This window comes from Megalobrama amblycephala, linkage group LG6, assembly GCF_018812025.1.
Source record: "Megalobrama amblycephala isolate DHTTF-2021 linkage group LG6, ASM1881202v1, whole genome shotgun sequence".
Lineage (NCBI taxonomy): Eukaryota > Metazoa > Chordata > Actinopteri > Cypriniformes > Xenocyprididae > Megalobrama > Megalobrama amblycephala.
In genome coordinates this window covers 22,789,224-22,811,728 of record NC_063049.1, presented here as the reverse complement: position 1 = coordinate 22,811,728, position 22,505 = coordinate 22,789,224, and the positions used below count along the sequence as shown (strand labels likewise).

The 22,505-nt window shown below is 37.5% G+C and overlaps 1 protein-coding gene across 4 annotated transcripts; it reads right to left on the bottom strand.

Moving 5' to 3' along the window:
* Positions 1–1,202: 1,202 nt before the first annotated feature.
* Positions 1,203–22,320, bottom strand: si:ch211-269e2.1 (cohesin subunit SA-2). 4 transcript variants are annotated; one of them, XM_048193437.1, is made up of 32 exons: positions 22,170–22,319; positions 20,485–20,568; positions 20,289–20,373; positions 19,961–20,125; positions 19,762–19,858; positions 19,517–19,593; positions 19,353–19,424; positions 18,674–18,878; positions 18,429–18,580; positions 17,577–17,650; positions 17,375–17,498; positions 17,169–17,264; positions 16,567–16,646; positions 16,323–16,430; positions 16,073–16,190; positions 15,758–15,875; positions 15,392–15,495; positions 15,187–15,279; positions 15,016–15,102; positions 14,388–14,588; positions 14,117–14,193; positions 13,676–13,763; positions 13,508–13,588; positions 12,299–12,391; positions 11,096–11,273; positions 8,150–8,289; positions 5,627–5,728; positions 2,990–3,144; positions 2,553–2,681; positions 2,199–2,404; positions 2,000–2,057; positions 1,203–1,917 (listed from the first exon to the last, which is right to left on the bottom strand). In XM_048193437.1, the coding sequence occupies exons 2-32, from the start codon at positions 20,523–20,525 to the stop codon at positions 1,791–1,793; spliced, it is 3,531 nt and encodes a 1,176-aa protein (XP_048049394.1). In that variant the 5' UTR covers positions 20,526–20,568; positions 22,170–22,319; the 3' UTR covers positions 1,203–1,790. The 4 variants fall into 4 exon arrangements, with proteins under 4 accessions (XP_048049394.1, XP_048049395.1, XP_048049396.1 ...); XM_048193438.1 differs by having other exon boundaries at positions 22,155–22,254; XM_048193439.1 differs by lacking the exon at positions 22,170–22,319 and adding an exon at positions 21,692–21,712.
* Between the last annotated feature and the right edge of the window lie 185 nt (positions 22,321–22,505).

The window sequence follows — 22,505 nt, the reverse complement described above, 5'->3', positions numbered from 1 at the left end:
TTATCTGCAGGATGTTATTGCTGTTTAATTCAACTTTAAACAAGAAATATGGACAACATTTTAGTTTTTTACAACTGCTAGTACCCATTTCTCAATACATGTCACTTTTTCAAAACTCTTCATGCAGTTCTTCTTACCAATTTTCAGCTCAACGTAGATCATTTCACAAAATGCACCAAATAATACTTTGTGTCTCAAATTAACACATTCTTCTAAAACACTAGCAAAGGTTGTCACCCAACAAGCACACTTTGTCACTCGTAAGAAAAAAATGACAATGGCAGACATTATGCATAATACTAAAATACTGAAAATAAAAAAGTTAAATGATCTTTCCCTTGATATAAAAGTCGGATATAATCTAAATCCTGCTGCAGTATCACTCTTGTGTGTTGTCATTAGCATACAGAAGAGCATCTTACCACAGACAGTCAGAATGACAAGTTTAGATTAAGAAAGTATTAAAGAATATTTAAGAAAATGTTATAAAACAAAAAAGTGCTAGACTAGTACATACAGTAAAGACACACTCCCTATTCTATTCTTTCTTTACAAAACAAGAATGACAAGCTTCTACTGTTTAGAATTCACTACAGTATTCTTGAAAAAAAAAAAAAAATCCAACATACTAAGGTATGTTTTTACATGCTGGTGATAGTGCCTGTGGACCAGCTACACCAGATCATTTTGCTTGAGCAACAGCATGACTATGCTAGTCCACCAGTTAAGACAGCGGGGATGTTACATGGTTCATATATATATATATTACTGTAAAAAAATTATTCCTAAGTTGCCTCCTTTTGTATATAGTAATGAAATTGAAAGACTAACACCTGCTTTTTTTATCTTTAGAATATATTTCAATGTGTCATTATTACTGTAAAAATTGCTGTCTTATTCAATTTTTGTAAGTTTTGGACTTTTGAAAAGAGTAGGTAAACGTGCAACGTGGCCTGTAAGTACAAAGAGTTTTGGTGAGTGAGAAAATAATTTGTTTAATTTGAAAGATGCAGTCATTCAATGTATTTTGTGCCAAGTCCATGGAAAATGATCCACAGTTTGCCCAGATAGACTACTGTTCTGCTTACTGTATGAAGAGTTTTGAAAAAGTGACCTAAGTATACAAAGAATTGGGTTCTTCTAACGATTGTAAAACTAATGTTTGTTAACTGATGACAATGCAGTAACACCTCTGAAAACAGTTTATAATTAACATGTTTAATTTTCTGCAAGTCAAATTTGTTTGAAACTTTTATGAAGTACTCCCTTCCAATGTTTAAATATTACAAATATTAAAAAAGATAAATGTGTATATTACATAATGAAAAAAAAATGGGGCTCCATGTCCTCATTTTACAACACAAGTGTAGCTTATTTTAGTACCTGAATGAATGCAAACACATTATGATTCAGAAATATGCAAAAAAAATATGTAATTTGTGGGCGTAAAGTACACAGGGCATTACATGTAAAAAAGAAAAGACTGAAGGTCCAAATTGCAATATTAATTTTAGCAATACAGTTAGCCATAATTATGAGTGTTTTAAACAGAGAACATTTGAAAGTGCATTGTTCAAAAAGTGCAAAAAAAATTGAGCAATGCACCATGTATTTTCATTTTTTACAAAATATTTCAGCACCACCATACTAGATCTGAATCTGATAATGATTGTTATTACCATTTTAAATGGTACAGTTTTCATATACAGGATATTATGCAACAGTGTTGTCCACCAATCATAAGACAGTAAATACAAAAACAGATCCATGATGACATGTGAACTACAACATTAGACATCAATATCTACAGTATCAACATCCACCTCATCACTGCCCCTTGGACCGTTATCAGTCACGAGACTGCTGGTCCACTGCTCTCTGCTCAGTGGGGCTGGTTGGACCTTTGAGTCTTCAGAACTACACATGGAAGAAAAAAACAATAGTATGTTACTCAAATGACTGTCTCTTCACTCTGTCAATAAGTGTTTATTGACCTCACCTTTTCAAAAGCTTGTTTGCTTTTGATTCTGTAGAGGGTGAAAGAAACCTTTGGTCCCCTGTTAAAAATAAAAACAAGTAGGTGAATTATAATAAACTTTACATTATATATATATATATATATATATATATATATATATATATATATATATATCAATATTTACCGAAAGATCTTGAAATGACCGAGTGAGTGCTCTTACCTTCAGAGTTGACTTGTTTCATGGAGGGTGATCTGGAGCGGTTGGTGAGGGAGGGCTGTTTGTTGGTGTCAGAGCTGATGAAGGAGGTGGCATCTTCTCCCTCAGCCGTGCCCATCAGAGATGCTCTGTAGTAGATCAGCGGCATCCAGCTCTCCTCTCTGTTGTTGATGACCTGCTCACCAGCAAACTTCTGCAGATAACTGTAGCTAGAGGGGAGATAACCCGTTTATAAAAGCAATATGTTAACTGGCATGACTGAGACCGATTTAGCGAATAAAGAGGCTGAGAAGACCTGGACCCAGAAGTGCAAGATGTCATGTGTGTGGAATTCATTTAGTTTTAGCTTCAACTTACATAGTCTTCTTGTCCGGTTTGAGCAGTTTGCCAGAGAATTCGCTGAGGATGGTAAGGTATGAGATGTACGGTGGAGAGTGTTTCTCAGACTGCTGAACGAATCCTTTGAAAACGAACTCAATGCCATCCCTGCACAAAGAAACGCACTATATTCATTCACACTAGTATTTCCTTTTAAGACCTGTATTCCTTCTCTTATCCATCTATATTTGAATTCTAATATGAGACCAGAACTGCAGCTGACAAAATGAATCCTCAGCACTGAAATAGCCAAAGATGAGACTTTTATGTACTGGCTAAATGAAGCCATGCAGTGCAGCATGTTAATGTAACTATTTTTATTTGAGGACAAACATAGCAATCATTTGGTTTTAGCTGTATCGCTATGTCAGACATCTGAAGTAGAGCAGTAGAGTCAGTCGAATGGACTGCGGTACCTGTGGATCATGGCCAGGGATTCACGGGATTTGATCTGGTCCCATCCGAAAGTGAGCGAGAAGCGTCTGGCCAGTTCCTTGATGCTGCTGTAGGTCTGAACCCGGGAGCTGCATGTGTTTCCTCTGTCCTGCTCCTGTTTCAGCCTCAGATACAGCTGAACACACACAGAAAAATGGATACAAGTCCAATCACAAGATAGTTTATAGAAAATCTGCCCTTATTTCTGTGTCACTTCAGTGATCATTAAAATATATTGCAGCTTTATTTGCCTCAGTTGCTGCATACTATACATATTATATACAAAATAAATTCATTATATTCATATGGGGAGCATGCTGGACATTTGGACTCGAGCATGAGAAATCTAATATAATTCTGATATATGATATCTGATATATAATGAAATACACAAGTTAATTTCACTAGTTCAAGACAAAAAAAAAGACACTGGTCAGATCAAGTACTAATGAAATAATAGTTAATAATACAAGATTAATGTCCTAAATAGTTTTTTTTTTTTTTACTTTATAGTTTTAATTAAGCAAGTTTTGAGCAATACTAATGAACAACATTATTTAATAAATAATAATACAGAATTATTGCTGAGTAAAATTTACACATTAGAACTGCATTAAATTGATCAAAAGTGACAGTAAAGAGTGTTTCAAATAAATTGTTCCTTTGAACTTTCTATTCTTCAAAGAATTCTGAAAAATACTAATATTTCGAAATATTAAGCAATTTTCAACATTGATAATAATAAGGAATGTTTCTTTAGCAGCAAATTGCCCGTTTGCAAAGACCCGCCTCCTTTAGTTACTGTTGCTATGTCCGACAAGCCATGCCGCTCTCACGCCACACGTGTTCTCACAGTGAAAAATACATCGCGGACCAAAGAGGACACTAACAACGTATCGACAGTAAATGACGTTTTGTGACTCTTTAATGTGTCGTGACAGATCGCTGTAGCTCAAGCGGCTCGTGAACTGATCATCTCTTCTCACTAGTTCAAATAAACATGAATGAACCATATTTCAACCAGAAAGACATCAGTACACATCATTATTCAAGTTCAAGTCCACCAACGTTAATCTACTAAGTTAACTCCCCTGACTGCTTTGTCGGACAAAATGGCGGATTCGGCTTTATGATTGGTTAGATCGCCTGTCAATCAAACTCTCAATTAGCATATTAGAATTTCTGAAGGATCATGTGACACTGAAGACTGGAGTAATGATTCTGAAAATTCAGCTTTGCCATCATAGAAATAAAGTACATTTTATTTTTATATATTACATATTAAAGGTGCCATCGAACGTTTTTTTACAAGATGTAATATAAGTCTAAGGTGTCCCCTGAATGTGTTTAAATTAATTTTCTTAAATGCCTATTTTGGGGCATCATTAACTATGCACCGATTCAGGGCTGCTGGCCCTTTAAATCTCGTGCTTTGTTACCGCCTTTACTGACGTAGAAACCACATGACAACAGTGTCGTGGACAAATGCGGAAGTAGTGTCTAGCGTCCAGCAAACCACTAGCTTGCTTCAAGCAGTTCCTTATTTACTTCTTGCACGTTTTATGGTGGATTGTGTTACTTATTTATGGAACATAATTACTGTTTACCATCTGCCGCTGGTTCTGTCGACAAGGACAGCTCCCGTAAACGTAAGCGTACGGGCCAACCAAACGACCCAAGAAGAGTTTGGGACAAGAGGAGAGAAAGAGCGAGGATCAATATCGGTGTTGCATTTTCTAGATGGAGAGAGCTTCGCGACAAACTTCACCTAGAAAGAGATGCCGATCTCGCTTGTGTTTTACTCGACAGGTGAGTTGTTTTGATTCGTATCTTTACAGAAAACGTATGCCATTGTAACGATCAACACACCAAACGCGGGGCATCGCGTCTCTAGACCCGCGCGAGGACGCGTCTGATCCATAGTTTATAAAACTTTAACTCATCCGTTAAATCCATGATTTATCTTTCCGTCTGATTGATGGCCGTCAGCGGTTGGGTAGAAGACAACAAATCCCATCATTCCACGCACCTTAGCGTCATCAAACCACGCGATTGTTATGGTTTTGGTAGTGTGCCCTCTAGTGGCAGGTCCTACAAATTGTATCTTTAACTATACCAATATAAATTCAATTTTTAATTGTAGGGCACCTTTAACATAATATATTAAATAGAAAACCGCTATTTTAAATTGTAATATTATTTATAATATTTAACAATATAACTGTTTTTACTGTATTTTTGATCATATAAAAGCAGCCTTGATGATCATAAGAGACTTCTTTTAAAAAACAGAACAGTAGTCTACAATGTATAAATGAAATAAATATTACTTTTATTTTTGAACAAAAGTAAAGTCTAATGATCTGTGTATGAGTGTGTGTATGAGCACTGCTTCCATTCCTTCCCTCAGCACACAATCTACTCTTAAGCTATTCAAGGAGTGGACGAGCTGCTAGAACATTCCACACAGAGCATGATGGGATGGTGGGAGAGTGGATTCATTGTGTCTCAGAGGTGTCGACAGCTGCAGGGGCCCATCAGTGAGCACGGGCCTGGGACAGTCGGCTGAGCAGATGTGGCACGCAGAGGCACGTCACATGACAGAGAACCCTCCATACCTGCTGAAGGCATTGCACCAGTGTGCGCGCGCTTTCGATCTTGTCCATCTGCCGTGTCCTGTTCAGGGTCTCTTTGATGATGTCGCCGAAGTCATTGTAGTACTGCAGGGGAGAAATGACAGCAGTGAGCGATACAGGCTGTGAAGAACACTCGATGTGGCTCCATGTCTGCCATATGGCTTCACCCCTAGGAATGCAAGCCTGTGGCATACTGAGAGCACATTACCCATAAGTCTGTCTGGCTCTCAGGATAAGACTCTGGTCTATTAGTAACGAGAGGTTTAAGATTTTAAGACAATTATGGTCAAACATGCCTCCGATAATTCCTGGAGGTTCAGTGGTGTGTGGGGGACTTCTGAAATGAGGAGTCAAAGTCTCCTCTCCGGCTTTGGGGTTTTAGTTCATTATACACTACTGTTCAAATGTTTGGGGTCAGTAAGATGTTTGTAAAAGATGTCTCTTCTGCTCACCAAGGCTGCATTTATTTACTCAAAAATACAGTAAAAACAGTTATATTGTGAAATATTATTACAATTTAAAATAACTGCTTTCTATTTGACTATATTTTTAAATGTAATTTATTCCTTTGATAGCAAAGCTGAATTTTTATTAGTCATTACTCCAGTCTTCAGTGTCACATGATCCTTCAGAAATCATTCTAATACACTGATCTGGTGCTCAAGAAACATATTTTTAAAGTTTATTTTTGGTGTTTTTGCATTTATTAAGACAAGATAGTATGGAGAACTGACAGGAAACAAAACGGGAGAGAGAGGGGGATGGGATTGGGAAAGGACCATGAGCCGGGACTCAAACTCGGGTCAATCCGGAATGTAACTGCGCTGCCCACAAGGATATTGACATTTCAGTTGTGCTACTTAATGTTTTTGTGGAAATTATTTGAAATAGAAATTTCTATACTGTACTATATAAATGGCAGATTTGAACAATTTAATGTGTCCTTGCAAAATAAAAGTATTATTTTCTTTTTAAAAATTCTTACCGACCCCGAACTTTTGAACAGTACTGTATGACATGCCGAATCTTTCCATTCAATGTTTAGTCTCAGCCTCAGACGTCACCCGGCTGAACTTCTGATGCATATGGCACATAAAATTGGAAACTGTTCTGAAGTCGTCATCTGATTGGTTTCATCTGATTTGAATTCTACAGGATTTCCGGAAGATGTGTGTGTCACGTTCTTTAACGGTCTGCCTGGAAGCAAAAATACGGTGACACCAAACCCTCTCATGGAAGAAGAAAGCCGTCGTGTGTTTACAACTGTGACAATGAGCGCTTATCAGGATCAACTAAATGCTAAAAGGATTTTCAAAAGTATATGAAGTATCTAAAGTTAGACTCCTTAAAATACACCGGCCTGTTTTTGTAGGGACATCGACTTTACATTTTCACGGCCCTAAACATGACACAGAATAAAACGAACTGTGATTGGTTGCTTTACATGTCAGTCAGACGGACTCTGTTCGGTCCTTGACCAGTGAAAGCTGCTATGGAGTCCAGACCTTCTGCCTTAAGTCTAAAGGTCTGGCTACATAAGACTAATTCAATGTTTACACGGTTTCTGAGTTTAAGGCTTATGGAACACCTACATCCATTTATTACCCTCTATTTGCTTTAAAACATATTAATTCAAGATGCTCTAATTAGTCATGAAAATTGGCAATGTCAGACAGTTAAAAGATGTGACTACTTATTACCAAGATGAAGCCGTTCAAATATTCAATATTTGCCTCAACTTTGAAAGCTGTCAATCAGTAAGAATATTTGTGTGTGTGTGTGTGTGTGTAGTAGTAGTGGTAGTAGTAGTTTTCTCTTTGAACGCTTCATCAGGAAGAATGTTGCTCAGAGAATGTTGGCTGCTCTGTGCTGGCCGCGCCATGCGGGCATTCCAATCATGTCAGCGTGTCAAACACACACAAGTACACAAACACACAGCACTGTAAACTCTGCATATTAGCTCGTAAAATCAAAGCCTAAGAGCTCCATTTAAGAACAGAGGAGTCAAATGAATAATCACTAACATCTAATACTTGAATAACTTCACCTCATAAATTTAAAGGAAAATGCTCTGCCTAATCCAGTAATCATTATGCTAAACAGATGTTTTTATAATTTTATACATTTTTTTTTACACAATAAAAAATATAGCGTTTACTATGCATAAAATAATATAAGTATATAGTACTTATGTATATTTTATATATTTAAATATATATATTAGTATGTAGTATATATAGTATTTAATATTTATAATGTAAAATAAATAGTATATTAAAATAATAATACTAAAATATTTAAATAAGTAAATAAAATGCATTAGGAATATTTTTAAAAATATATATATCAATTATCATTTATTTTAACTACAATGTTATGAGTTGTTCTGAGACAGGTATCAAATTGATTAACAGATCTCTGCTTATCTCTTTGGTTAATGAGCTGGTGTTCACCGTGGGCAGAGAGGCAGGAAACTTGAATGATGAGTAAAGTGTCATACTGTACCTTCACATACTGCTTGAAAACCTCAGCAGCCATGCTCATTTCTAGTACACTGTGCACTATCAGCTTGCAGTATGCTGCCAGAAGATTTCTCCGACGGTGCAAGTCCTCCAGCCGTCCCTCTCCACACTCACTCTCACTGACTGCGCAGACAGACACAGAGAGAGAGAGAGAGAGAGAGAGAGAGAGACAGGTTGAAACAGAGAGGTGCAGATTCAATAAGAGAGCGGTATAATTATGATACTCAAATCTTATAAATGAAATGCTTTCCTGAGGTGAGCTAAAGTTAACAACATTTTCTGCTCTGGAAACAGAATGTGTCTATCGTCGCCCTGCCTGGTCCTGAAGCCATCACTTAATAGAGAGGTTTCATAACAGCATTAGTGACGTGATGAAAATCCAATAACTAAATTGCTTTTTATTACATGTTACCAGCAAAAGCTTATATTGCATTTTTCAAGCGGTAAGGAATTTGTGCCAGCACGAATCGTCAACTCTCTGAAATATTTATAGAATTGATCTGATTTGCTTCAGTCATGCTTGATTTCTAATCAAATACCACAAAATCTGATGTTATCTCATATGGTGCTTGTGTTTGTCTTAAAGCAACACAAAGGCCAAAAACAACATAAAAACTAGTTTAGGAGAGATAATATTGATTTTTCAGTAGATGCAGTCATTCTGTACATGCCTACCATAGCTTCTTGTATTTCGTGTGGACTTCTAAATATTATTCCACAAGGTTCTGTTCTGATCTAATTACCCGTTCATTTACAAGCGCAACTTCTGTAAGATCTCACGTAATAATAGTGTAATGGATTATTATCATAATGCATTATCTGTTGGACTTACACTCCCTGATTCAGTGGCATGTTTGATAGGTCAGTGAGAAGGTGGGGGTGAAATCAGATTAACTATCCATAAACAAATACTGTGTTCTGCAACAGTAATAGAGGGAGAATGAGGCTGATTGTGTTTTTTATGTGATTATTTTGTGCCTGGAGTAGGCTGGTGTAGTGACTGACTGCCATCTGCTGGTGAAATTGAGACTATTATGATCTATGCGGACACTTTTGTAAGTATATTCAAGTGTGTGTGTGTGTGTGTGTGTGTGTGTGTGTGTGTGTGCGCGTGTTTTTGTGACATATCAGGACACAAATTTGTATAATGACATGGGTATGACATAAGTATTACAAGGAGAGGGTGACTTATGAGGACATTACCCCATGTCCCCATTTATCAAAAGGCTTATAAATCATACAGAATGAGTTTTTTCGAGAAAGTAAAAATGTGCACAGTTTCTTGTGATGGGTAGGTTTAGATGTAGGGCGATAGAAAATACGGTTTGTACAGTATAAAAACCATTACGCTTATGGAATGTCCCCATAATTCATAAAAACAAACCTGTGTGTGTGTGTGTGTGTGTGTGTGTGTGTGTGTGTATGTGTGTGTGTGTGTGTGTGTGTGTGTGTGTGTGTGTGTGCCTACTTAACTATATTTTGGAAACAAATTTGTACCCAAAAGTTACCAAAACCTGACAAAATGTCCAAAACAACTCCCTTTAGGGACGTCCTCATTTGTAAAACTAGCATAAAAATAAAGTAATTAAAGGTTTTTTTTAAATGTAAAAATGTGATGGGTAGGTTTAGGAGTAGGGTTAGTGTAGGGGCATAAAATACAGCTTGTACAGTATAAAAATCATTACATCTTTGGAATGTCCCCATTTAGATAGATAAAGTAAACGTGTGTGTGTGTGTGTGTGCGCGTGTGTGTGTGAAAAGTTTGGGGTCAGTAAGATTTTTTTCTCTCATTCTCACCAAGGCTACATGTATTTAATCAAAATGTAGTTAAAACAGTACTGCAGTGAAATTATAATTACAGAAATAACTCTATCCTAATATATTTGAACATATAATGTAATTTAAAATGAAATGTAATTTATTCCTGTGATGCAAAGCTGAATTTTCAGCAGCCATTACTCCAGTCTTCAGTGTCACATGATCCTTCAGAAATCATTCTAATATGCTGATTTGCTGCTCAACTAACTTAAGTAACTTAATTATGTTGTTGTTGTTTTTTATATATATAATGAAAATTGTGCAGCTTAATTTTATATAACTATATTTTGCTGATTTATTTTTTTTACTATATATTATATATTATATACTGTATATTTAAATGTATATATTTTTAACAAAATAACATGAATATATAACATTATGAAATATGAATTATGTAGCTGTTTTTCCTTGCATATTTCTGACAAACAGCACATGTCACTGTGTCACTCAGAGCATCATATATAGAATGAGACAGTCTCTGTCTCCCAGGGAAACTACGTCTGTCACAAAAGCATCAAGAGCCGTTGTGATTTTGTTCCTCATGTTTTCGTCTCCTTGGCTTAATTGGGCCCAGGGGAGAGGGGGGCCCACACCCACACATAAAAAGTTTGTCCCGGGCCGTGTGAATTTTAGTGGCAGAATTTTAAGATACCCTTAGGTATTGTAGATAATCTTATATAGAGTAAATTTTACACACACACAAACACACAAAAAAATTGCATCAGTTGTTTGCTTTAAATGACGTTTGAACTCCAAACTGGTCAGATACTGTAGCTCATGAAGTTACCGGCCAATTGGGAAGTCATTTCACCATTTCATTGACTTTCCACAGCCATTTTTTACTGCCATTTGTCACTTGATGAGTGTTCATTTTGTGCCCTTTCTGAAAACCCCATGCTGAAAGTGTCATTGAGTTCCAACAACATGAAAGTTTTCTGTTTTATGCATATTTTCAAAGAAACCTCAGTTAAACCTCAAGAACATACAAACAAATCTGATCTAAAAGGCAAAGCTGGATCTGTTGAGGCCGCCCACATGTCAGCCCACAGCAGAGCACAGGCCAAACAAGGACCCTTATGATTTACTGTGAATGAAAAGAGAAGAGAACCTTTACTGCTGTGGGTATCCAGCTCAGGGCTGGTGAAGACATGCTCCAGGACGAAGGAAAGAAGAGCTTTCTGGAGTTTGGGATCAGGGGTGTACAGCAATGGAGTGCCTGCAGACGAATCCCACATCTGAAGCTGGTAATTATGAGCTATGAGAACGTCACTCAGACACATGAAGGCCTTTGTGAAAAAAAAAACATAAAATAGACAGTGTCTGATCAACAGATGTGATATAAAGTAGACAACATAATAAATTCTTATCTAAAATCGACTATAATCCTTAATCTAATTAAAGATGCATTTACGCAAGAATTACTGTAATTACAGAGAGCTACCACCTGACCGCTGCAAATTCATTTAGGTGTTGATTGTGTTGCCATAGAAAAGCATAAATCACAGTATATAATGTCACATGTTGTTATCTCAAAATTGCGATAATTATGACATGGCGTGAATGCAGCATGAATAACCATTTTCCAAACAGAATGTATTAATGAAGTCGATTATTTTGGAATTAAAAAAACACCTAATACTGTTATATTTCCATTATATCACAAATATAAATAGTGCTAATTAGTGTGATTAATTCTATTTAAAAAAAAAAAAAATGAAATAAACACAATTATTCAAGCACTCATGACTAAAGGTGCTAAAAAACAGCAAGATGTGAATGCAATGGCCCATGGTGTCAGTCTTCTAATAATTCAAATTCAATGCTTTACTTATCTGCCACAATAATGTAATGACTATGAATTATTAGGAAGCTTTTTCAGCATTAATTCAATTGGTTACTTGACCTAAATAATTGATGTGATTGATTAATTTTAATTAAAATGACAGCTCGAAAAAAAATGTGATATCAATTCACTGAGAGCATTGACTCATTTCGAAGCAGTCTTGAAATAAACAGTTTGCCAGGAACTTCCATTTGTTTTAGTTTCAATTAGTGTGTTTTTCTGCTGTCAGCTTGCCCTGGCATGGAGTGAGGATTCATTAAAACACAACGCAGGTGCCAAGGGCACTCCGCAAGAAATTAAAGTCAAAACAAACAGGATTCAAACAATGCCAGCGCATCGGCCCACTGGCACACATGCAACTGTTTAACACACAGACAATACGCTCTGATGTGTTTAGAATAATCCACTTTGAAGAAAAGGCTGAATCGAGTGGTATGCCATGAACAGAGAGAGAAAAGCGATGCTCACTTGCTCTCGTACAAGCTGCTCAGCGTGAGAGAGACAGCGGTGACATTTCTCACAGAACGCACGTAGCTGGTTTCTCTGCTGGAGTGCGGACTCCTAAAACCACACACAAACACACACATCCATAATGATGACAGTTCTTTTCCTACAAGGATTCTGATTTATACTACATTTGTAGTTGTTAGTATTTTGCTCATTTTATTTAATTATTATACATGCAGTTTTTATGACCGTGCTGTTTGAGAAAGTACACAAAGCTTTGACATTTGGGGGAAAAAGTCAAATGAATTTTGAGCGACAGGAATGAGGAGAGTATAATTACGCAAAATAACAGAAACGAAAAGAAGCACAGCGGCTCTAACTGATGTAGACTGATGAAAGCATCATTGCGAGCAGTGCCGCCAGACTTGTGTGTAAAATATTCTTTCATAATTACGTGCACGTGGAGCTCCGAGGTGGACGTGCCGGATCGGTTCCTCCATCCCACGTAGTCGAAATGTCAATTCAGCTAAATTACTCTTTTGAAACGGACATACATCCCAATTTTATGCTGAACACGTCTTTTTTTCCCCCTCACCTCGGGTCGCCATTGATATTATAATTGCAGATTGAGCCGAGCTGCCGCCTGGGCCAAAAATTGCCGCCTGCGCTGTCAGTTATTGATGACGAGGCCAGAGGAGAAAGCGGCCATTCCTGAGCCAGCACTGAGAACCTCTTACCTACAGCAGTCTTAATGGCCGCCGATATTTCACTGCATAAAGGTTAGAGTTGGGGTGATACGATTACCCCGTGCACTGCATGGAAACATAGGCCTAATAAAAGGCCCTGCTATTAGCGTTGAAATGTCCACACAAAGGCGAACAATTACGCCCTCTACAATCAATCACCAGCACCTACTTTTCCTAAAGACTTATGATCAATCACTTTCTATCACTTATTAAAAATACACTAGACATAACCATAGAGCCTCTGTGTTGATATTTGAAAAGTAATGTGGCAGGTTTAAAGGACACGGCTCTTCGTGATAGATCATACGGCAACTCTGTTGACAGAGAGTCTCGCACGCTTGAAAATGCTTGATTAATTAATCACCCAAGGGAAAACTCTGCTTAAGTCTGTGCATGTAGATATTAGCATTCTAAGCATGATCTTGGCCATCTATGACAGCAGTCACCGTCCAATCAGAGTGGAAGAGAAAGGTATATGGCTCACCCTGGAGGTCACACCTTCTCCAAAGGTGTTGAGCTTCCACAGAATGCAGCTACACATACAGTGCAGAGCCTCAATTGTCACCTATGGGAATTACAAATTAGAAAGATGAATCAGCTGAAAGAAAAAAAGAATGACGTAGATGGTTTGGTACAGGGCTAATAATGTCACCTCCGTCGGAAGACCACCATGTTTTATCTCCGCCTCCAGGAGTTTGGTCCCCAGCTCATAAAGGCTCCATTTAGACAGATCCTGAGCACTAGACAGATTTGATAAAGCAACACAAATAAAATAAGAATAAATATATTTAAATGGCATCCGACAAAATGAGACATAAAGACACATTAAGAAACATATTTTGAATAATTCTGTGTACAGTTCTAAACTGATGCAATACATAGAAATAATTACTTTTTGAATGTTTGCAGAACTTTCAGAAATAATGTTTTCATAACCTAATGGGAATGTTAGGAAAACATCCATAGAACATAACATTATTAGAAGGGAATGTAAAACTCACAGAATGAGTGGGTTCGCTTGTACAATGGAATGTGATTACCACAAATGTTGCAGTGTGTATGTGGAAAGAATAAACTAACAGAAACTGCTTACAGGTTGAACGCAGTAAGTTTCTTCAGTGTGGACAGAATTTCCAAAGTGTTGTCCTCGTTTGCAGTGAAACAACCGCTCTGTACATGAAAGGAAGAACTTTTAATTATACTCTATTCTGTACGGTACAGTCACTATGAATCAATGTCATAAATCAAATTAATTTTTTATTAGTGTCAAGATCCAGACAAAATCCATTTATGCATCTGTTACAAGCTTGTAAAAGAACATCTACCACTCGCTATCAGAGTTTATGGTTCTTTAGCATACTCACACTTAGTGATTCTCCTAACCATGTTTCCAGTGTGTTTGTCCAGTGCTGGATGAGCCGGTCAAAGCTGGGTCGGGCCAGGGGGTGCCATGGTGAATCCTGAGCACAGAGGGTCTGGTAAGAACGAGCAGCCATCTCCAGCAGCCCTGTGTCTGTGTGTCTGTCCACCACAGCCTCCAACTCAGCCAGTAACGCCTGCACATACTATACCAAAATGCATATTAAAATTAAAAGAGATTGAATCTATTGTTCAAAAGTTTGGGGTCAGTACGATTTTTTTTTTTTATATAAGAAATTAGTAATTTTATTCAGCAAGGACACATTAAATTACCAAAGATTTATTTTTCGAAACAATCAAATCTTGAATAAATGCATCACTATCAACATTAATAAGAAGAAGAAATGCACCAAATCATCATATTAGAATGAGTTCTGAAGGATCATGTGACAGTGAAGAGCTGCTGAATATTCAGCTTTGTCATAACAGGAATAAATTACATTTTAAAAATATATTAAAATAAAAAACAATAATATTTCACAATAATACTGTTTTTATACAATTTTATTATGTTAGATTTATTATTTTATACAGTGAAGTCATCAATGCATCAGATGACGCACATACACTCACCTGTGAGTTTTCAAGATCACAGGAGTCCATTTGGAAAAACTGAGGTATTCTTAGGAAGGAGGTCAGTTTTTCAGCATCCTCTGAGTACTAGAAAATAAGATTAGATATCAGGTGATCAGCCACGGTCAATTTATGAGGAATCAGTCATGGTAAAACTTATATTTTTTTTACCTTAGATAACAGCTCAGGTAGCACTTTAATGAAGTGTTCAGTGAGTTTAGCGCAGACATCGGTTTGTAACTTTTTCTCTTTAGTATTTATCACCTAAAAACAAACACAGATATGCAACTAGCAAGTAACAGTACCCACAATCAGCTGTTAAATCAGCACCATCTAATGAAAGTATGTAAATGAGAGATTCAAAAGGAAGTCTCACCTTTTTACCTGCTCCTCTCCCTGACAAAAGTGGACCCTCTGCAGCCTGCCTCACTGACGCCAACATGAGCTCAATCACAAAGGCCTCCTCAGCACTGCTCAGAGCTGCGGTTCACATACATACACACTCAAATATATAGGCACAGCGCAAAAAAGCGGCAGTTTGTTTTCTCACAGTTGGTTTCAACCAGTGGAGATAATGCTGGATAGCAATCAATAATTTTTATTTCTATTTCTAGTAATCATTGAAACATATTAGTCAAAACTACAGTGTTGTATGGTATATATCATTGTAAATACTAGTTTTCTGCTGTAATAAGCTGGTAAGCTTGAGTGTATACTGTAGTGCACACTAAAGTGTACTAGCCTTGTTCCTGACAGGAAGTGTGAGGTAAGAGCAATGAGGTAAGACCGGTCCAGTCCTTCAGCAGAGCTCCTGCACTGTCCCACAGACTATCCACAAGGTAGAGCACATGCTGGTGCAGCTAAAACACAAGGGAGAGAACCAAAATCATCATACTCCAACAAAACAGGCATGTTTGTATAGGGCTGACTAACTTGGAGAGGACATATTCTGAATACGAGTTACCATACTTGACCTTCACATTTCACTTTCTTTCTGGTTATATGCAAGTATGAACATGTGAAATCCTATTTTTAAGCAGTTAAACAGTTAACAAACCTCGCTCTCAGTGTGGAAGTGGATAAGGGCTCGCACTCTGGCTAAGACTAACTCTCTGTGTCTGTCCTGATCGGAGGCTCCTTCTCTGGGCCTTGATAATTCAGGGTTACTTAGCAGCCTAAGAACAGAGCGATTACAGCATGTTAGCAAATTATTTACAGCTATCATTTACATATTTGTACATGTGGGAGACAAATGGGAAGGCTTTTGTAGAATGACTCATAAGCAGTCCAAGACAATGAACACAGACCTATTGTAGAGGAATTCACCCGCAGTGATAGCTAGAGGTCTGTGAGAGCAGTACACAAACTGGAAGATGTTCTTGTGGTCATCAGGACTCAGAACATCCTCACAGGATCTGGCACAAAAGGGAATAATTTCAGCAATTACGTGAGGAACAGTCACGAATATGCTTTACGGAGGAGAAGTCAAAGTTTAGATGATCACACTTTTTGAGGAATATTCAGCATGAGGAGCAAGGGGAAGATACTTACTGGGAGATGACCATGAGCAATCTCACGGCCTGTATGGCCACTTCATGGTCTTTATCCAGCGTCATAGAGATCATCCTCTCCTTCAACGGAAACAGTATTCAATCGCTCATGTAAACACTTTAACTACCCGCTATGAGAGCAATCTTATCTCGAAAACCTACAAGAGGACTTGAGTTAAAGACCCACGATGCACTTAAACAGCTCTTCAAATCACGGTTGTGCTAATGCGCTTGCTGCCGTTAGTGAGGGTACGGTGAGGGTGGGGTCCTGTGGGAAGCTATCAGGCCAGTGAGCCCAAGGCAAAACCTGAGGGGCTTTCTAGCCTGTCAATCAGCAATTCTGCCCACTGGACCTGAACTTAAATACTGCCAAAGAAGCTTACAGACTGCGTCCATTTGAGGAGTTTGGGCAAAACAGCACGACTGCAAGAGTTTGAGGACAAACTTACAGCCAGTAAACAACTCTCCATAAAGAAATTTGCACTTTATTATTATTTTTTTATGGGTGAGCTATATACCTTTCTCAGCACTACACGGTACATAGTAAACTATAGAGCGTCATTTGGGACACAACTAGTGTGATAATGTGATAGCAGTGGTTACCTTAAACCGTATCGTGAAAAGGTCCATTTTGGAACTACTTTGGTCCTGATAAAGTCCCTGAAGGCCCAGCACACATTTCAGACGCACATCAGGTTGCTGTAGAATATGCAAAAAATAAAATGTGGTCAAACATCAACTCAACTCAACTTCAACAACAATCAGAAAAATAAACTGTTCTTTAAGCACTAGACTACTGGGTCACCCACCTTGTCATGCATCATCCATCCCACATACTTCAGGTAGCTGTCGTTTAAAAACACTGAACTATACAGCTTCATCCACACCATCAGTTCCTCCATACAGATGGCTCTGATTTCAGGAATCACGTCTCTGAAATTCACCACACAGTGATGATGGTACATAGTTTTGATTTTTGAGGCCTATAAGTGTGGTTGAAATAAAGATTACCTGTATCTCTTCAGGAAGACTCCTTTGAAAATGGCATCCATCATGTTCTCAATTTCAAATTTCCTGTCCTGTAACTGAGGAATGAAAGTAATTCATTCAGTTTGGATATTCACAAGATCCTTGGCTTTTTTCCTGACTTTATTGTTTCCTGTACATCAACACTATCATTCAAACATTTGGGGTCAGTAAGACTTTTTTTAATTAAAGGGTTAGTTCACCCAAAAATGAAACATTGTCATTAATTACTCACCCTCATGTCATTCCAAAGACTTTCGTTCATCTTCGGAACACAAATGAAGATCTTTTTAATGAAATCTGAGAGCTTTTTGTCCATCCAATGACAGCCTTGTAAAAGTATTAAAGGGTTTAATACTTTTATTAATTGCAGCCTTGGTGAGCATAAGAAATTTCTTTCAAACACTTTTAAAAATCCTACCAACCCCAAACTTCTGAATGCTAGTCTATATCATTTATATATTGTAATATTCCACCAACAATATGCGTCACCACATGAATGTCTGGTGATAAAAAAAACTTGGGTATCTTAAAAAATATTGGAAGTGTGAGTCATGTACTGTAGTTAGTAGACATTTATATGTCTGTTTGAATTGTGCATGTCACTTACATCAGTGAGCGTCAGAGTATCATATATACAATGTGATTCAAACCATCTATTACATTTCTATAGTTATATTTATATTTAGCATTTCTATAGTTATATTTACTCACCAAACCCAAATTTGACTCACACTTGGGACTTGGCGAGTGTCAGTTTTGGACCCTGACTATACTTCAGAAAGACCTATGTAGAAATGTTGAACTCTGTAGCCAGACTTGCTGTCACAGTCTAACCTCACTGATCTTTCTCTGGATCCTGTCCAGCCTCTGAGAAGCCCGTTTGCTGGCCATCTTTGCCAGCTCGACCTCGTACAGCCGCTGACTGTTATCGACACTGACAGTGAGGTTGAGAGCCACATTCACCAAAGCGCTGAGCAGCTTCACTGCTGCAGAGACACACAAAACAGTGGCAAAACATCAGCATTCGGGATGTGTGTGTGGTTCAGGTCAAGGGGAATTAATGTTCAGGGGGAACTTACCTGCTAGCGTGCAGGTGTGCCTGAAAGCGCGAACTCTGGAATCGGAGAGCTCTGTCAGCAGTGAAATGAGTGTGTTCAAGAGGTAGCCATCAAAGATTACAGAGTTCTGACATTGGGCCACTAGCACCGATACGAACTCACAGAAGTGTGAACGAAACCTCTTCCAGTACAGGCCAGACATGATGAGGGGATACTCGCCACTGTCCTGAGGAGGATGGAGAGAGGATAAAGATGGAAAAATAACTTTAGTTTTAAATTGTATTGTATACATTATCATTCAAAAGTTTGGCGTCAGTAATAAGAAAAGAATACTCAGCAAGGGTGAAGACATTTAAAGTATTACAAAAGATTTCCATTTCAAATAAATGCTATTCTTTTGAACTCCTGATAAATTTTATCATGGTTTTAACAAAAATATTAAGCAAGTACGACTGTTTTCAACATTGATAATCTGAATTGTTTCTTGAGCAAGAAATCAGTATATTAGAATGATTTCTGAATGATCATGCAACACTGAAGACTGGAGTTTTGCCATCACAGGAATAAATTTTTAATAAATTAGAAAATTAAAATTCACAATATTACCATTTTACTGTATTCTTGATCAAATAAATGCACCATTCATGAACATAAGAGACAACATTACAGTGAAAATTACACGAAGTGACCTAAAACATACCATGTCAAGAGGCCATGTGACAGTTAAAATCCACGGAAATGCAAGGAACTTCTTATATTGTAAACCTGTGCCCTGTGATCAAAAAAACAGAAAAACAAATAAGTCATCAGTAAGAGCAAAGAACGTGGGAAAGCATTCAGTGATGAGTATGCTGGATGTCTAACCTCATCCAGATCTTCCACCATTTTACTCATGACGTCAGTACCCTGTTTGCTCTGAAACATCTCTGCTGTGACCATCCCTACAAGAACACACATAGCATTCACATCCTGAACTATAATATTTATTAGACACAAGCCACAAAACAAAACTAAACGACTAAAAATGAACCAAGACCATCAAAACTGTCCATTTTAGCTGTCAATACTATTTTAAAATGATATTGTATTATGAAAGATAGTACAGTTGCCTTTGCATCCTGAACATTGGATAAAGAAGCTGATGAGATCGAGCAGTGCTGTGTCTCTGTCAACGGTATACGCATCAATCCAATCATCCACCACAGCCTTGCAAAAAACAGACCAAACATCCATATAATATAGATTTCTTTACATTTAGATGACCTAAAGAGAAGTTATCTGTAGCAGGGCTGGTCTAGATGGATGTACCTGCATGGCGCTCCTGCCCATGCTGACCACCTCAAACAGGGTGACGGCTTCCACATCTCCATTTTTGAGCTGTTCATTCTCTGCTCTGCCCAGGCTGCCATTACTGCTCTTTGAATGCTTTCGCTTGGCATTTTCAGAGCATTCCCGGGCTTTTCTCTTTCCTCTCTGCACACAACAAAAAATACTAACAGATTATAAATGATCTTACAGTATGTCTCAAAGGAAATTTTGTCTGTACTATGAACCTGTAGTTGGAGGGGGTGTTTTTTAGTGTTTGTTTTTAGTTTTTACAGCACTGTGGTTTTTACTGTGGGAGTGGTTCTCTTACCACAGTCTTCTGTCTGTTTTCATTTCTCTCACTTGAGACGTGATGCACCGATGCACAGGAAGAGACATCGACTACTGAGTTCTCTCTGAAAACAAGATGCACATGCAGTTGTTTCTATGTACACATAGCACACCTTGAATATAAAATATAATTATTAAAATAATGAAAATGCAGAGGTAGTTTTCACGTGTCTTACTTTTGCACCGATCTGGACAGTAAAGTTGGCTCTGCTATCATCTCCTCTCAGATCATAGCTGGACTAGGAACTGATGCAGCTCTTCTGAATTACAACAAAAGAAAAACAATTAAATCAGTTGTTTATAGGTAAAAAAAAAAAAAGAGATTATATACAATTACAGTACATAAACTGAATTAAAAACCAATAATATCACTGTAAACCTTCTGATTTTGTGATAGATTTTATTACATATTAGAATTTATTTTATTTATATTTAATGATTATATAAGTTATAGTTTCATAACGTTAGTATCACTTAAATACTCTCTTTTAAAGGTGCTAAAGAGGATGTTTTGTTTTATACATTTTTGCAATATTACTTGAAACTGTCTTTACTAACTGATAAAAGACTATTTATTAGGTGCACTGAAAGGAATAATATTAATATACATCATCTGTGCACGAGGTAGGGCCTTAAAAACATCAGCCAATCGCTTACGCGATCATCGCGTAAACGATTGGCCCTCTGGCTTGTCAATCACTGCCATTACGTTCCTTGTGAAAGACGTGCGCGGATTGGCCCTCTGGCTTGTCAATCACCATGACGTTCCTTGTGAGAGACGCGCGGCTGTGCGTTTCAGTAACTTTCCACACTCCACAGGCGCCGCATGCAATGTTTTTGTCAGGAGTAACAACTGCAGATTATGAGTTACCTGCGGTGAGTCCGACATAATGAATCCACTAACACGACACAGCGAATGCCGGTGGTAAACACTCGTGTTCCAATACTCGTGCACGGGTTTTGGGAGGCGTTCCCTCGAATTGAGCTGTGAAGGAGGGGGGTTGTTCTTACGCATGCGCTCATTTCAAAAACTCACTAACAAGTCTTTGGTTTCTCAGTCAACGGAAAGATCCTCTTTAGCACCTTTAATACACTTAAAATAGCTACTTATCAGGATAAAATGATCAGTATTGTTAATACTATGCAGTCTAAACCAGTGGATCTCAACCTTTTGACTATCATTGTTAATATAAGGCAATATTTGATGTAAGATGCGATAGTATCTATTAATGCTAATGTTGACAAAGCTAATTGCTTTCATACTGTATGTTTTATACTCACAGAAACTAGATAAAAAGATTAAACACTTAAGAGTTAAACACTCTTGTTTTCAGTGAGTTTCCGTGATTTTTTCTAACTGCCTACAGAAAACCCTTCATTTACCTTATTAAATGCAATCGTGCAACATGTTTGCAAAATATTTAAAAAACGTTTCACTTCAATTTTCACTGATACAGATATGAATATAAACGCGGAAAACACACAAAACAGCATTAAGCGAGACTCTTCTTGGATGCCATTGGCTGAGATACACGTCAACAAAACAAAACCAAAAACCTGATTGGCTAGTTTGAGTGTCAATCAGAATTCTCTCATTCCGTGTCATTTTGAAACAAAAGCCTCAAATGAGACGAACCTGCAGTTTCATTCATCTGAATGTGTGAACGGCGCAAACCGTTTTCGATACTGTCAGTACTGTAACACACCTCACATGCCATTAGATTTATTATTTAAACCAATAAACACAGAAAAGATAATCGAGGTATTAAGTGTCTATTGACCTCTCTGCTTTAGTATAGACTTTCTGTTTATATATCACGACAATTATGCAAAAACTCAAATATACCGTGATGAATCTTACCAGTGACCGCCGTCATCTGGATTTGGAAGATTAATGTAAACTGCACGTATAGATTTGGCTACTTCCAGTTCAACATAGTCGCGTGCACGTCAACGAGAGCGCGCTGTACGTCTGACGTCAGCCCATAGGAGGTACTGTAGGCTACAAACTTGAGCAAAAAATTTTACCAGCAGCATTTTTCATAAATACTGCTTAAATGTATGCATAAAGACGTTTGATGTACAGTATTTTAAATGTATACAAAAATATTTAAGTTATATTATGAAACTATAATGTATAATCATTAACTATGCTCAATAAAATTAACTTTAATATGTAATAAAACAGTCTTATAGT